At 38.5% G+C, this 16110-nt stretch overlaps 1 protein-coding gene across 1 annotated transcript; it reads right to left on the bottom strand.

The window, feature by feature from the left end:
* Positions 1-544: 544 nt before the first annotated feature.
* LOC141301821 (carbohydrate sulfotransferase 1) lies at positions 545-4061 on the bottom strand. Its single transcript, XM_073832017.1, has 2 exons — positions 2921-4061; positions 545-2266 (listed from the first exon to the last, which is right to left on the bottom strand). The coding sequence occupies exon 2, from the start codon at positions 2205-2207 to the stop codon at positions 945-947; it is 1263 nt and encodes a 420-aa protein (XP_073688118.1). The 5' UTR covers positions 2208-2266; positions 2921-4061; the 3' UTR covers positions 545-944.
* Between the last annotated feature and the right edge of the window lie 12049 nt (positions 4062-16110).

Raw genomic sequence — 16110 nt, 5'->3', positions numbered from 1 at the left:
AAAAGTGGTTTACATCTTATTTATGCTTTTCTACATTTATTAAGATTTCAAAAATAGCAAATGTCTCTTTCACATACATTGAGCCAAACAATGTTCCATGGACACCAAATACAAAATGCACTGAATCAAAGAAAATTAGTGATATGATGATGAGGACAGCCACTAAAGAATGTATACTTTCATGCATTTCATAAGAAAATCTCTAAATTACATTAAACTACCAAATTGTCCTCTCTAAAAACTTGGATTGCATTGGATTTCTCTGAAGTAGTATCATGGCATTGCGCAAAATCTAACATAAAACCCCATATATCATTGTGACGTAACAGCAATAACAGATTGAACTTTTCAACTTATTTGTAAATCATAACCACCAAGCAGAATGAAGTGCATGATTTGAAGTCTTCACTTTATATTAGCTTTTTTATCCAGATACAGTAGCACCAAGGCATTATGCCTTCTAAAACCAAACCAAAGACAAGCTTAACCCCCAAAAACTATGGCAGACAAGACTTCACACTGAGAAACAACCTGAGAAATAGTCTGACTGTGACATTCACAATTTTATTGCACGGCTGTTATTATACATGACAGCATTTTAGTCCCACATTAAAGATTTCTTAAGAATAGTCTGGGTTCTTCGACTGACAAAATATTCACATTCACTGTTGTCAAAGCAATGACCAGCATACAGAATTTCTTTGTCAATAGTGTGGTGCTCTGCTCTAATATATAAATAATGAACATTACTATCTCACTGCAATCAAGGTGAAGTTGAGATCTCTTTACAGCTAAGTGTTTTGGTTCTTGTGCTGTTCAGAAAATCATAGGGTGACTGCGAGGGAGTCTCCGAAGTAGAAAAAGTTCATAGTGCAAATGTCAATCACATTAAGGCAAGAATATAAATGTAGAAAAATAGTTGTGCGTGCACATGATTACCTTTGTTACAAAAAAGGTATGAAGGTTTTGTCCTCAACGAGAGAGAGCGACATGTTTTTCAGCTCCTCGGGGGAGCTGACAGCTTTGTAGCCGAGCTCGTCTAAAATGTGCTGACAAACAGTTTGTGTGTAATCAACTATGTCATAAGACAATTTCAACCTCCAGCTCTCTGCATTGGCCGCCGAGTCTCTCAATGTGCCGTACTTATGCTTTGCTGACACGTCGTTATTGCCTCTCGTGTTGTTATGTATCCAGTCCACCACGCTTTTTTCCAAAGGAATGCCAAGGAATTCGTAAACCTCCTTGGTTTTTTGGAGTGGGTTCCTGGCCAGGTCCTCATATCTCACCAGCATGTACCGTCCACGAAGCCACGGCGGTCGGCTTAAGCCCGTGGACACCGAGTTCAGAAAGTCGTCGCACACTGTCGTGAACTGAGTCAAATCCAAGTTGTATGGTTTGCGGCCTGTGGCTCGCCAGATCCGCCATAGGCGGTATGTGTCCCGAAATGTTTCAATCCTAGAAGATAATATCCCACGCGGGTCCCTCACCAGCTGGATAACTTTTAGATTAAGCCGAGGGTCCTCAATAAGTGCCTTGAGATCATTGACCTCTGGAATACGCACTGTTTTAATGGCCATGTGCCGTCTTTCCCGACACGATTCGGTAGCGAGGGTCAAGTTAAGAGAGGCACACTTTCGAACACAATCCCCCTCTTCGATATTGCCGTCGCTGGGGCTGAAAGCATCACAGACCGGCATAGAGCAGAGGGCTTTGCTGGCTCCTCGTCGAAACAGTTTATCCGTGGTATGGTTTGCCGGCTGCGGCTTGATGTAGCTCTCTAAGAAATACAAGTCGCAGTTGTACAAGCTTCTAAGAAGGTCACGACTGGCTCCCAGTGTCACTCTGCGCTCAACAGCATATCTGCTGGGAGAAACGTGAGGGATTAAGGTCATTTGGACATGATAGAGCGGTTCAAAGAGATAGAACACATCTGAGTGCTGGTTGAATAACTGTCCAACGAAAGAGGAGCCGCTACGGGTGGTCGCCAAGATGAGGATGTGAGTCTTCCTGGAGGAGTTGTAATTAAAATACGGGTACTCGTCGCACATCCGATCGAAGGACTCCACATCCTGTCCCAAGCCACAGTTCAAAGGGTTGGGAACAGGGCATATATGAAAAGGTTTAGCCGTGAAAGTCCTGATTGCTGTGTATTGGATCGCTATGGACACCAATGCAAGCAGAATCACAGCCTTCCAGGAACATTGCATGGCTGGGTAACTTCATTTAGATGATGCAGTTCGATTTGATCCTATCGACAAAGATGAAGCTGGGGGGGGGGGGGGGGGGGAAAGAAAATTCTCAGAGTGAGTTAAAAACAATTTAAAGAATTTGATCTAACTTTAACTTTAAATTAGTTTATAGCAAAGACAAATATGCTTTTAAAATATATGTAACATTGCATTCTGCACTATGCTTCACAATGCAAGTCTTAATCGGTCGTTCATTGCAATATGACGCTGTGAGAAACTACTTCACGTTTTAATGCAGCCAAACTCCTACAACTAAACTGCTTCCTACAGGCTTTTACACAAGCCTGAGGTATTTTGTTTTTCCCTTGGGAAAATCAGCAAAGGTTCGTGCAAACCAGCATCTAGAATGTAGACAGGTTACAAAATCAGTTCTTTTCAGAAACTGCCACCGGTTCGGGCACCTGTAGAGATGCATTAATTGCAATCTCACCCACAATACCATATGCATGCTTATTATGATCGGTTTGAAAGGCAGCCGTCGACGACCGCGCGCGTCGAGTTCTGATTTACCGCAGTGCAACACAACTCGGTATTCAGTTGGAAATAAAAAAAATAGCAGATCCGATCTGACTGTCGACTATATGACCAACTTCTCCCTTATTCCAGCACGAGCATTTCAGACACCCAGTAGGCTCGAGAATATCGTGAAATAAATACTTGGATATACTTGCCTCATATAAGCTGTATGAGAACATGACGAAAAATTAAACAAAAGGGGAAAAAAATCACCATATGCCGCGATGGTTTTGCGTAGTCGTCCCGTAACGCCCGTCATAGACGTTTTATCGCTTTAATTCATGTGTTCAGATGTCGAGGGGTTCATAATTCCCTAAAACCCGATGAAAAGGTCGTATATCCTCAAGCAGCTCCATTCATGCTCGGGGTGAAACATTCAAAGACGGGCTCCGTGGAGAGACAACGGATGAATAAGGTATTGATGCGCATCCTCAGACATCTCTCTGTGACTAAACACCGGACGGATATTTCGTTCGTTCGTCGTGAGGAGAAGACTGAAGAGAGGTGTGCCAGTCGGTCCCAGATTAAGTAAAACGTAGCCCAACGAAACCCTATGCGAATATTCATCCCCTTCCCTCAAAACCACAGTTGACAAAGGCTGAGGAGAAAAAAAAACAGCACAGGGAGGAGGCAGATTTGGTTCCCTATACGCGTCCTTCCTCAGAACATGTCTGTGCTCGATGCTAAAGCCTTTGAACATGGAGTTAGTTTGGATGAGGTGAACTGGTGGCATCTAAAAATTTCAGCGTGTCTTCCGTCGCTACATTTTTGAGAGCAGGATATATTTGAAAGAATATTCGAGGACAGACATGGCCAGCTGGTGGATTTCAGTACTGACTGACTGACGGACCGAAAGGCTGAAAAATAATTATGTAATAGCACAGTATGTGTAGAAATATTGTGTTTATTACATTATGGGGGTGTATATAACTTCCTCACATCACAGTTTATACACATAATTATGCTTTTATATGTTTTTATGTTGGTTTTAACTATTAGTGCTATTTTTGTTTGAGTAAGTCTTTCACAGTTTCATAGGGCAATTCTGCAAACCCATGTATTGTTGTAAATCTGACTTACTTTATTCATTAGAACACAAAACAGTGTGTTTTGACTGTTTTTGTCCATATTATGAAAGTTGCAAAAGCAGTAGTCCATGTAACTAATGCGCTAAATTGTAAGTCTTCTGAAACCACTGATAGCTTTGTGTAAGAAACGGACCAAACTCTTGCTCCTCTGCCAAAGCTTTAAAATGTAATTTTGTGTTAATGGCAAATCTGCTGCAATGCATCTTGGCACACCATATTTGAGTGTATGTGAACACAAATCAAATGTGACGGAGGAGTAAGTATAGGTATATTTGTAGCAATAGCCAACAATACATTGTATGGGTCAAAATGATCGATTTTTCTTTTATGCCAAAAATCATTAGGATAATAAGTAAAGATCATGTTCTATGAAGATATTTAGTAGATTTCTCAGCGTAAATATATCAAAACTTAATGTTTGATTAGTATTATGCATTGCTAAGAACTTCATTTGGACAACTTTAAAGGCGATTTTATCAATATTTAGATTTTTTTGCACCTTCAGAATTTAGATTTCCAAATAGTTGTATCTCAGCCAAACATTGTCCTATCCTAACAAACCATATATCAATGGAAAGCATATGTGTGACCCTGGACCACAAATCTGGTCATAAGGGTCCATTTTTAAACTGAGGTTTGAATAAATGGACTCTTATGACCGGTTGTGGTCCAGGGTCACACATTAGAAAGCTATTTTTAAGCAAGGTTTAAGGTTTGTTATTCACACAGAGCTATTGTATTATGTTCAGAGGTAGGGAATTATTTGTTCCATGATTTATTTCAATATTGGCTTCACAAATTAATATAATCTGCATTCAGTATAGCAATACTTAAAGTTTTGATGTAACAGAAGTAGCGAAGGATATGTCCCACTTTCTTGTGTCACAAGTGAGTTTGAAACTGCTTTGTGAATCTTTTTGGCTGACTTATTTAAAAGAACTCCTGCATAACAGTCATTTGTTTGCGTACAGGAAACACTGGGGTATAATGACGTAATATCTGACTAATATCTTTGAGATTGTACAATAACTCTTGCATGGACATAAGATGGGACCAGCATTACTGTACTGACATCCGCTATCCTTGTGTTGTTTTAATACTTTCCAAAAAAGCAACTCCACGATGAAAACGTACCTGTGGAAACTTTTTCGCAAGACGCAAAATGCTTACCACCATGTACGTTTCATGACATATTCGATGTGAAACGTCTAATAAGTTGCGCTAAAACAATGTTAAAATGTTTTTTTTTTCCCAGAACAGATGAACATACATATGGTATGTTTTATGTGATATTGGTTTTGTACGTCACCGTAGTTCCCAAATTTGTATGAATTTGTTCGAATGACCTAGCCCTAAACCTACCTATCACTGTGGTCTAGACCAGTGGTTTTCAATCCTGGTCCTGGGGACCCACTGCTCTGCACATTTTGTGTGTCTCCCTTATTTAACACACCTGATTCAGATCGTCATCTCGTTAGGAGAGAGATCCATGTGCTTTGTTGTATTATGTTGTGTCTCTTTTTTTCTTTATATCGAAATTAACGTACTTTCGTCATATTCGGAACTTGTGCAGGCTCTTTCTCTCTTTTGTTTTATTGAAAATAATCATTTATTTTCACTTAACTTTCATTTAAAGAGAACTATTTCTTTAACAGGGTTCCCACGGGTCCTTGAAATCCTTGAAAGTTTGTGAAACTAAAAAAAAAAAAAAAAATTTCAAGGCCCTGGAAAGTTTTTGAAAATTAACATACATGGTTACAGGTGCTTGAATTTATTTTGCGCAAGAAGTTTTCTGGAAAAAATTCCAGGGTTATTTTTGCCAATACTTCGTGGCCTATGCCTACTAGCTTGCTTGATTTACGTTAGGTACACACATTCATGACAAATAGAATATCAGATCTCTGTCATATGGCTAAAAATGAAACATGAAACATGTTTGAAACATGAAAACTTTTTATTGAAATGTGTCACCAAATTACGTCCTTGAATTTGAGGGTATATGACCTGGAAAGTCTTTGAAAGGTCCTTGAATTTGAAGCTAACCAAGGTGTGGGAATCCTGCTTTAAGCTTTGAAGGCTTTGTGGAACCCAATATTGTCATCATAATTTTTCTGCCTTTTTATTTTTATTTTAGCTTCAAGACAATGCAGCTTGCAAAGTATGATGGATGAAATTAATCTCAAAACATTGCACATGGTGGAACCAATCTGAAACTTGACTTTAGAGTTCATTTGGACCACAAAGCTGCACTCTTCCTTTCCTCACCTCATCTGCTGTGTTTTTCCTCTGGACCCACCTGAAGCCAGACGTTGGCATTTGAAATGGGGCTTTTCCCCCAGTTCAGCGTCTTGCAATCTCAGAAGCTTCCAAATGGCTGGCTTTTTGCGAAATCAGTTTTATCTTTGTGTGCTCAACGCAACCCCAATTTCAATCAGTGTGTTTGCTCAAGCATTCGAAAACGTCAGCCTGCATATCAGCAAGGCATAAAGTGTGCAGTACTAGGGTGAAGATGGGTGTGTGTCCCCTTTATCCACCCTGCTGAGAGCTGGTAATAAGCTTTCAAACGCAAATGATCCTCCCCGCTCTGTCCACCGAACACTGCAATGCATCACCGATTCGCCAGTTATTTTCTAGTGCTGAGAATTTACGGATCCTCTATGACAACCGTGTCCAGAGAAATGAGGAAACCCAAAGCATGAAACATGATTTCAATATGCGATTGTACTGTGCAAGAGGCAGTTGAAGCTAAGCCATAACAGACTTATGACAAACTCTGAAAGACCTTGTACGCTCTGGCCAGCTTTAATGAACTAGCAGCAAGACCTACAATTAAATGTTTTATTTGTTCACAATTTCCAATCACATTCTGTAAAGTATACCAAAAGATTATGGTTTCTATGCATGTTATTGACCAGTAAAAGCTTGTCAGGCTTCCAGCCAGATTTCCTCAGCTTAATATCCCAGACTTCACCTACATCGACTTAATGAATATGAGAAGTGTCTGAGCGTTGTCTCTGATGGTTCATGCGTGAGTCAGGAACATTTGGGTCTCGGCTGGTCAAGGTTGTTCCTCTGCCGGATTTGGATCAGTGCCTCCAGACGAGACAGCTGACTTTATTTTCTGTAATTGAAAAGAGTTTGTGTGGGAGAGAAATGGGCTGGAAAACAGTGGGCCGTCAAGTCCAACTTTAATTAAGACAGGAGCTGCCATGGTGCTTTCCATTACACCAAACAGCTCCCTGCATCTGAGAACAGAAGCCACATATAGCAGATTAGCTGACTTTAGAACAACCTGCGATGAGAAGAGACCGCGCTGACTGTCTGTCAGTATTCCAAATAATAAGTGTCTTTTATTTATGTTTACATTTTCATTTTGTTTTCTCTAACAGAGAGGTTTGATTTTATTGGACAGGTGCTGAAGTGAATATGACAGTTGTTGAAAACACTGTGGGTAGTGTTGCATATAATTGTGTTGTTCTCCAGCAAGATTTGCCGCACAGAGCTCTGTTCTCAAGGATTTGAAGATGTCGGCCTGCATATTATTGGCAAAACAAAAAAGTTGTCATGATTAGCTACTGTATTTTTACAGACCACAAGGGGGTGTCATTTCTCCTGAATGTCCTGAAAGGTTAAGAAAAATCAAAACCTTTTGCCAATCCAACACTGGGTGGATAAACAAACCTCTGCATGCGAAAAAAAATAATTTTATCACTGCTTACTCTTGCTGCTTGTCTTGTTCTAATGCTTTTTATGATGCTCTATGATTTGTAACTTAAAAAGGGTGCTTTCATAAGACATTCACTGTTGTTTAATGCTATGTTTAGTATATACAGTTGAGGTCAAAAGTTTACATACACCTTGCAGAATCTGCAAAATGTTAATTATTTTTACCACAATGAGAGGGGTTGTATTTTGGTATCAAAATGCATGTTATTTTTTATTTAGTACTCACCTGAATAAAATATTTCACATAAAAGAGAAAATAATAGTTGAATGTAAAAAAAAAAAGACCCTGTTCAAAAGTTTACATACACCTAAGCTGTGGTTTTTTTTTTAATTTGGTGATAGTCCCTTCTTTGTCCTGAACAGTTAAACTGCCCACCGTTCTTCAGAAAAATCCTTCAGGTCCCTCAAATTCTTTTGTTTTTCAGCATTTTTGTGTATTTGAACTCTTTTCAACAATGCCTGTACTATTTTAAGATTTATCTTTTCACACTTAGGACAACTGAGGGACTCATATGCAACTATTACAGAAGGTTCAAACGCTCACTGATGCTCCAGAAAGAAAAACAATGCATTAAAAGCGAAGGGGTGTAAACTTTTGAACAGAAAGAAGATTTTCTTATTTTGCCTAAATACCATTTTTTTCAGTTGGTACTGCCCATTAAGAAGCTACAGAAGATACTTACATGTTTCCCAGAAAATTTACCATGATCTTCAATCCGTCAAAAGGATTTTAATGCATTGTGTTTCCTTCTGAATCATCAATGAGTGTTTGAACCTTCTGTAATAGTTGTGTATAAGTTGTCCTCAGTGTGAAAAAATGAATCTCAAAATCATACAGTCATTGTTGGAAAGGGAGGAAATACACAAAAATGCTAAAAAACAAACAAAGAATTTGTGGTACATGAAGAACAAAGAAATCATGAACAACTATCACAAGTAATTTCAACTAGTTTTTTCTCTTGTGGACTATGTAAATGTCTTTTATGTGATCTTTCTCAGGTCAGTACTGAATAAAACATAACATGTATTTTGTATGATCCCTCTTATTTTGCTAAAATAAATAACATTTTGCAGATTGTGCAAGGTGTATGTAAACTTTTGACCTCAGCTGTAACTGAAGAATAGATATCTGTGCACATGATTGCTTTTATTACAAAAAAAGGTATGAAGGTTTTGTTTTCACAGAGAAAGCAATGTTTTTCAGCTCCTCAGGGGAGTTGACAGCTTTGTAGCCGAGCTTGTCTAAAAATTGCTGACAAACAGTTTGTGTGTAATCAACTATGTCATGAGACAATTTCAACGTCCAGCTCACTGCATTTGCTGCTGAGTCCCTTGATGTGCTGTACTTATGCATTTTTTAGCAGAATCCCTTTCTTTCATACTGCCTTCGCCAAAACTGAAATTCAGTTCCCTATAGCGCGTCTCCTTCACCCGCTGATGGAACGGGTCCGGAGGGGATTGGCAGAAATGGAGGGCTGAGGGTCAATCCAGATGGCATCTGTTTGCGCAGAGCATGTCAAGTACATGCGCAGGTCTCAGGACAAGAATATCACGCCGTTCCTCCTTGAAGATTTTGGACCCTGTTGGCGTGTTGGACATATTTAATGGCCTCTTGTAATACATTCAGCCCTCCTTCCAGCACAGTGTGTCACAGTTTTGGGGGAGCACAGAGAGCATTTTAAACAGCCCGAAGCCCTTGACGAGGAAGTAATTGCCTGAACGTGTTTTGATATGTATGTGTGGAGATTTTTGGCAACAATAACAGACTGCACAATTTTGTAATAGGTCAGTGAAAAAGTATTGGGTCAAAGTGAGGTTATGAATAATTCAGAATGTCCTCTTCACAATGAGGTCTGCTATTGTGATGCCTCCATGTAACATTGCAAATCCCATTAGAAATCCCAGGGTGAATAATAATGCCCGTAAATATGTTCAGCATATGACGTGCACACTTTTTGTAACTTCACAAAGCGCCTAGGTTAAAGTATTTATTAAAGATGGTTTAATTTTGGTTAAGCACAATCATTGAATATGAGATTGGGGATTGAAAGGAGATTGAACAGTCGTTTGCACTTAAACGGGAGGCTTAATTACACATCCTCGATGAATGTAGTTGAAGGCTCATCCCTGTTGCTAATTAACCCCACACAACCATCATGACTCTGGGATCTCATAAATTATAGCCACTGGAAATATTATTTTTGTTCAGACGTGACTGTGATTTCAATCTGTCTGACTTTTATGGACCACTAATAATGATGCATGCCAAACAAATCACTTTTAAGTGAGAGCAATCACTTTTTCAGGCCGCTGCTCTTGTGCTTTGTTTAATTGAAAGAGAGTAATTACAAAAGGCATATCAACTCTAATGCTAGCAGAACAAGAGTAGTAATGATTTCAGGTTATACTGAAAGCATCACTAAACAGTCAAATGCTGCCTTCATGTGATATGGAAAAGATGATGCTTTCCACTTGTGAGGTGGAAATTACCAGTGTGTCGTGTTCAGGTGCTTTTGTTGTCGTAGTGAAGAGAAACATGGCGGACTCGGAATTTGTCCTCACATGCTACTTGGGTAAAACCAAATAAAATAACATGAGAAAATTGCCTCCTTCAGAACACTGTACCACACAGCACCCTACTGGAGGCGAGCCACGACGAGCTAGCATCTTCTCTTAACGGTATTTTTAAAGACAACACTACGTTTAAATAGCGACGTTATTAAAATCCTTTGCCCCAGCATTATGGGGGCTACAAACTAACCAACTAAACAGCAGAGAACTTTTAACATCATGCAATGCTTATCATTCAGTATAGTTTCGTTGCTGTCCGCCATGTTGAAAGGTCAAAGTTTATCCCATCTCGGCAGCTCGGGTATCATAAAAAATTTCGAGCTTTCCAGTGGAAATTACAACGTGAGTGGGTGTTCATGTGCAATTTAGATGTCGGATTTTGGTATTTACCATAATTACAATAGCACATGAAGGCGGCATAAGAAAATATCAACTTGTAGCCTACAATCTGAATGTTTTCATTTTCTAAGTACAGAAGTATAGGCTATCACATTTGATTCGTTTAGATTAAACAAGAAGCAAGAATCGTTATTAAGGCTGATTAACTTTAACTTCTGTGTTATTTTGTTTTATTCTTCCATGCTATGATTTGTTTCTATACAACTTTAACGCTTATGAAACCACTGACAAATATTGCCCACGGTTGTTAAATCACTTTAGTAAAGTCTTATAGTGATTTTAATGTGAGCAATTCAATAACCTTACAGATTTAGTGATATGAATGGCAACTTACTTTAAAATAATTTTCTTAATGAGTCGTGACCGAAATTCAAGTAGACCTAAATGTTAGGTCTCAACGTGTGTTTATTTGTTACAGGAGGTGCGTCCAAATTCCCGTTCTGTCAAACACGCATATGACAAATTAAGCGTTGAATTTGTTTTTAAAAAATGAACGGAAAGTAACGAGTCACAGAGTATATTAATAGCTTGATGTTGATTCAGTAACCAAGTTCTGAGGGATTTAGCGAATTCATTCACTGGAAAATTAATTTTCTTAGCCTTCTTCTGTGTTCGTGAGAATTTTAAACGAATTATTAAAAATACCAGAGACATTTGTTCGCAAAGCAGACTACGTTGGTTGCGTTATATGTATTTGATTCAATTTAAAAAAATGATTCGTAAGAGTCATTTGTTTGTAAATCGAACTACGCTGGTTTCGTCATACGTGTTTGATTCACTTAAAAGAACCGATTCGTAAGAGTCATTTGTTCGGTGTTTGAATTACTGACCACGCTGTGTTTCAAGCGTGAATCCCATTTCTAGCTCAGTAGAAATACTTCTTCTGCCAGCATTTCGCTATGTCGACCTTTATTCTCATTACATTCAATTTGACCAGCAAACTCAGGTAAAATAGGACTTTTTTTTGGTCTTTGGATTGTAGATTCATTAGGAGGGCTGCGCCTCATATAGTTAAAATGAAGATATTGATATTATTGTTCAGCTATGATTCAAATGAAATTGCCTGCTTTGTGTAAGACACTTTCAGAATGTAATTTCCTGGCTAATAAGTTGCTACAGGTTTGTTATAGAGCAGTAATTGAAAAAAATAAATGCGCGGCCTATACTCGGATGTAAGCAACAGCATGGATTGCATGGTTAATGTACTACTGAATATGTTGTTCTGCTAATTTATGCTGTCTAAAACATGGAAAAAATGTGTGGAAGCTGCTATAATCATGTAGAGAAGAACTTAGTAAGCAGAAAAGGGCACAATATTTTGACAAACTAAAGTTAATAGGCAGTAAAGATACCTACGAGCAGTATTAATAGCCTAATATTTCACCTACCTGACTGGAAATGATAAGAACAAACACAAATGTTGTCAAAGTTCTTGGTCTGGAAATCCTGGTTCACTTTTGCCAACCACAAACGCCTTTTGCTCCACAGTTGTTTGCACTCTTCTCCTTGATTTGTTATAACTTTTGGCAGTCTACAGTAGTCAACATTCGACGTGGATCAAAACCTTTCATCAAATTTGTCCTAAAACCAAAAAGAATACCCGTTCTTATCTTAGGACAAATTTTGATTAACTTTTTTGATCCACTTCGAATGTTGACTACTGTATGGTACTCCAAATGTTTTTCCCAGTCTGAGCGATTAGTACAGCCCAAAATATGACAGCAATTGACCATATTCAGCAGCAATAATCAGCAAAATATGCTAGTTTTGTTGGGTTCAGTTGATATGTTTGTTACCTGTCAATGTAGGTAGACTTTTTTTTTCAAATGTACGTTTTGAAAATGCATATGTTTAATTTTAGTTAAAATGCTGCTTTTTAATTCAGTGAAAGAATAGTAATTGGCTCTGAAAGAACCCATTTATATAAGTGTTACATTAAAGACTAATTATGTTACCAGATAACAAATAAATTCCATGTCACAGTATCTTCTCTCAGCATCCTCCGAATTGTAGCGCGCCTCCTCCACCTACTGATGGAACAGGTCTGAAGGGGACCCTTATGATTGGCAGAAATGAAGGGCCAAGGGTCTGTGTGGGCATTGATCCAGATGGCATTCTGTTGCTTAGTGTGCAGAGCATGTCAAGTCCAGGCTAGCTGGAGGACACGCTCAGGTCTCGGGACAGGGATATCATCCTGTTCCTTCTTAAAGGTTTTGGATCTGTCCTTGGTGTGCAGGAGAAAGGAGGAGCCAGACATATTTAATGACCTCTTGTAATACATTCTGCCCTTCTTCCAGCACAGTGTGTTTTTGGGGGAGCACAGAGAGCATTTTAAACAGCCCGAAGCCCTTGACGAGGGAGTAATTGCACGAATGTGTTTTGATATGTATGTGTGGAGATTTTTAACTGCGATAAATGAGTGCATGATGTTGTAATAGGTCAGTGAAAAGAACAGGGTCAAGAGCGCAGTTATGAATAATTCAGAATGTCCTCTTTAAGATGAGGCCTGCTATTGTGATGCCTCTATGTAACATTGCAAATCCCATCTCATTCAGTCTTGGGCTGAATAAAATTTCCTGTAAACATGTCTGTATATAGCATATACCTTTTGTCGCTTCTTTTGTGCCTCAGGTCTCAAAGCGTCTGGTTAAAAGTATTCATTTAATTTTGCTGATGCAGAATTACTAAATATGACATTGAAAGGAGATTGAACAGTCGTTTGCACTTAAACGAGAGACTTAATTACACATTCTAGATGACTGTGGTTGAAGGCTCATCCCTGTTGCTAATTAACCCCACACAACCAGCATGACTCTGAGATCTCGTGAATTATAGCCATCGGAAATATTATTTTTGTTCAGACGTGACTGTGATTTCAATCTGTATGACTTTTATGGACCACTAATAATGATGTATGCCAAGCAAATCGCTTTTAAGTGAGAGCAATCACTTTTTCAGCCCACTGCTCTTGTGCTTTGTTTAATTGAAAGAGAGTCATTACAAACGCCATATCAGCCCTAATGCTACAAGAACAAGAACCGTAATGACTTTACGGCAGATAAGTGTACTGAAAATAAGATATGAGGGCGTTTGGTGACGTTTGATCCATGGGAGGTCAAGCCATTAATGGAGATTTTGTTTGTGTTCAAAAATGACTGAAATTGTTATGTTTCAGGTCATACAAGGTCAGTCCAAACAATGGCAACACAGAATTATATCGAAAGTGACATTAACAAAAAGTAAATTCATTTTTATTCACAGTAGGCCTGCCAATTTATACAAATGTAAAACTACAATACTCCAATTTAAAAATGCCACTGAACTAGCAAGGACAAAGCCACAGCAGAACCAAGCAACAAAGTAATGATGTTCTTTACCTGAATGATTCACTGTTTTGAATCGCTTAAGTAAATGATTCAATGACTCATTGTAGAGCGAATCAGCATTTCTGAATAAGCGGTTGAATAAATGATTCAGTTAACTCATTCATAGTCAAGTCACTTGTCGCCACCTACTGACAGTTGGTCATGTTTTTTTTGTAATATTTTAAGGGATTGTTCACCCAAAATTTAAAATGACCCCATGATTTACTCACCCTCAACCCATCCTAGATATACATGACTTTCTTCTTTCAGATGATCACAACTAGTTATATTTAAAAAAAAAAAAAAAAAAAAAAGTCCTGGCTCTTCCAAGTTTTATAATGGCTGTGAATGGGTGTTGAAATTTTGAAGTTCAATAAAGTGCATCCATCCATCATAAAAAGTACTCCACATGGCTCCGGCGGTTAATAAAGACCTTCTGAAGTGAATCCATGCATTTGTGTAAGAAAAATAACCATATTTAAAACTTTCTAAACCATAATCTCTAGCTTTCGCTAACTGGCTTACGCGTGTTCATGAGAACACACCAGCAGATAACGTAGGATGTAGGTGTAGCGTAAGCTCGTAGTGTAACCTAGTTTTGTGAGAACCAAGCAAAGGAAAACCAGTCTCCTCTCAGCTTATGTCGAAATCCTCATTTTGTACTTTGTATTTTGTTTCAAATTCGTGACCGCTGTTTTGTTTTGCAGTCTCCGCTGCACTTCCATATTCGTCACTTCTCACCAGAGCTACGCCTATGTACAATCTTAAAAATAAAGGTTCTTTATTGGCATCAATGGTTCTGTGAAGAACCTTGAACATCCATGGAACCTTTCAAATGCAGAAAAGGTTCTTTAAATTTTTAAAATGTTCTTCAGGGTTCTTTTAGAAACTGTTCATTTAACAATAAATCCTCGCACACCTGAAAACAATGGATAGGTGCATAGGAGACAAAGACCAAAAGCGGTCAAGAACAAAAAAATCCCGCAATCCCTGATGGTAATATACCTGATGAAGTTGATACTTTTGCAAGTATTGGTAGTGTGTGGGATTTTTCTTTGTTTTTGACCTTAGCAGTTGTCCTGTCCCCTTAACAGAAAAACACCCCCAAAGCATAATGTTTCCACCTCCATGTTTGACGATGGGGATGGTGTTCTTGTGGTCATAGGCAGCATTCCTCCTCCTCTAAACACAGTGAGTTGAGTTGATGCCAAAGAGCTTGATTTTGGTCTCATCTGACCACACTTTCACCCAGTCCTCCTCTGAATCATTCAGATGTTCACTGGCAAACTGCGGGCGCTGCAGGATTTCAGTCCTTCATGGCGTAGTGTGTTACCAATTGTTTTCTTGGTGATTTTTCTTTGTTTTTAGTAACTGTTCGCTAAAGGGTTCTTTGGGGAACCAAAAATGGTTCTTCTATGGCATCACTGCAAAAACACCCTTTTGGAACTTTTATTTTTAAGAGTGTACATCATCTGCTGGAACGTCATTCTCTCACGAACATGCATACAACAGTTAGCGGAAGCTAAAGATTACAGTTGATAAAGTTTTAAATATGAATATTTTTCTTACACAAACACATCGATTCACTTCAGAGAATCCTTATTAACCCTCCGGAGCCATGTGGAGCACTTTTGCACTTTATTGGACTTCAAAATTCATTCCCATTCTCTGCCATTATAAGGCTTGGAAGAGGCAAGACATTTAACTCTGATTGTATTCGTCTGAAAAAAGAAAGTCATATACACCTAGGATGGCTTGAGGGTGAGTAAATCTTTGGGTAAAATCTTTGGGAGACAGTATTTCTTTAGCCAAATTTGATGTTTAATCATAACATTGGTGGTTTTGCTGGTGGTTGTTATTGAATCTGAAACCTTAACTAAGGGTAAATATTTCCTGAGACATTTGCAGTGTTCTTTTAGTGATGATATTATATTTTCCGAAACTTCAAAGCTCATAACACCAAATAGTGTCTAAGGTTGTTTCATCATTCACTACAATTAGGCTTTATAGTGACTTTAATGAGTGAGTAATTCATTAAACTAATGATTTAGCAATTTGCACATCACTTTAATGCATGGCCATCATCATCTGCTAAGTCATATTCATGGCTTTTTTTCATTCTTAGTGAATAGCTAGACATTTCCTTTCAATGGACTTTCTTAATGATGGAATTAAAGCTCAATTGAAGCACTATAT

This window comes from Garra rufa, chromosome 25 (assembly GCF_049309525.1).
Source record: "Garra rufa chromosome 25, GarRuf1.0, whole genome shotgun sequence".
Classification (NCBI taxonomy): domain Eukaryota; kingdom Metazoa; phylum Chordata; class Actinopteri; order Cypriniformes; family Cyprinidae; genus Garra; species Garra rufa.
This window is presented reverse-complemented; position numbering and strand designations above follow the sequence as displayed.

Bases quoted from the DNA above. Each gene is read 5' to 3' on its own strand.
- LOC141301821 (XM_073832017.1), bottom strand. From the start codon at position 2,207: ATGCAATGTTCCTGGAAGGCTGTGATTCTGCTTGCATTGGTGTCCATA.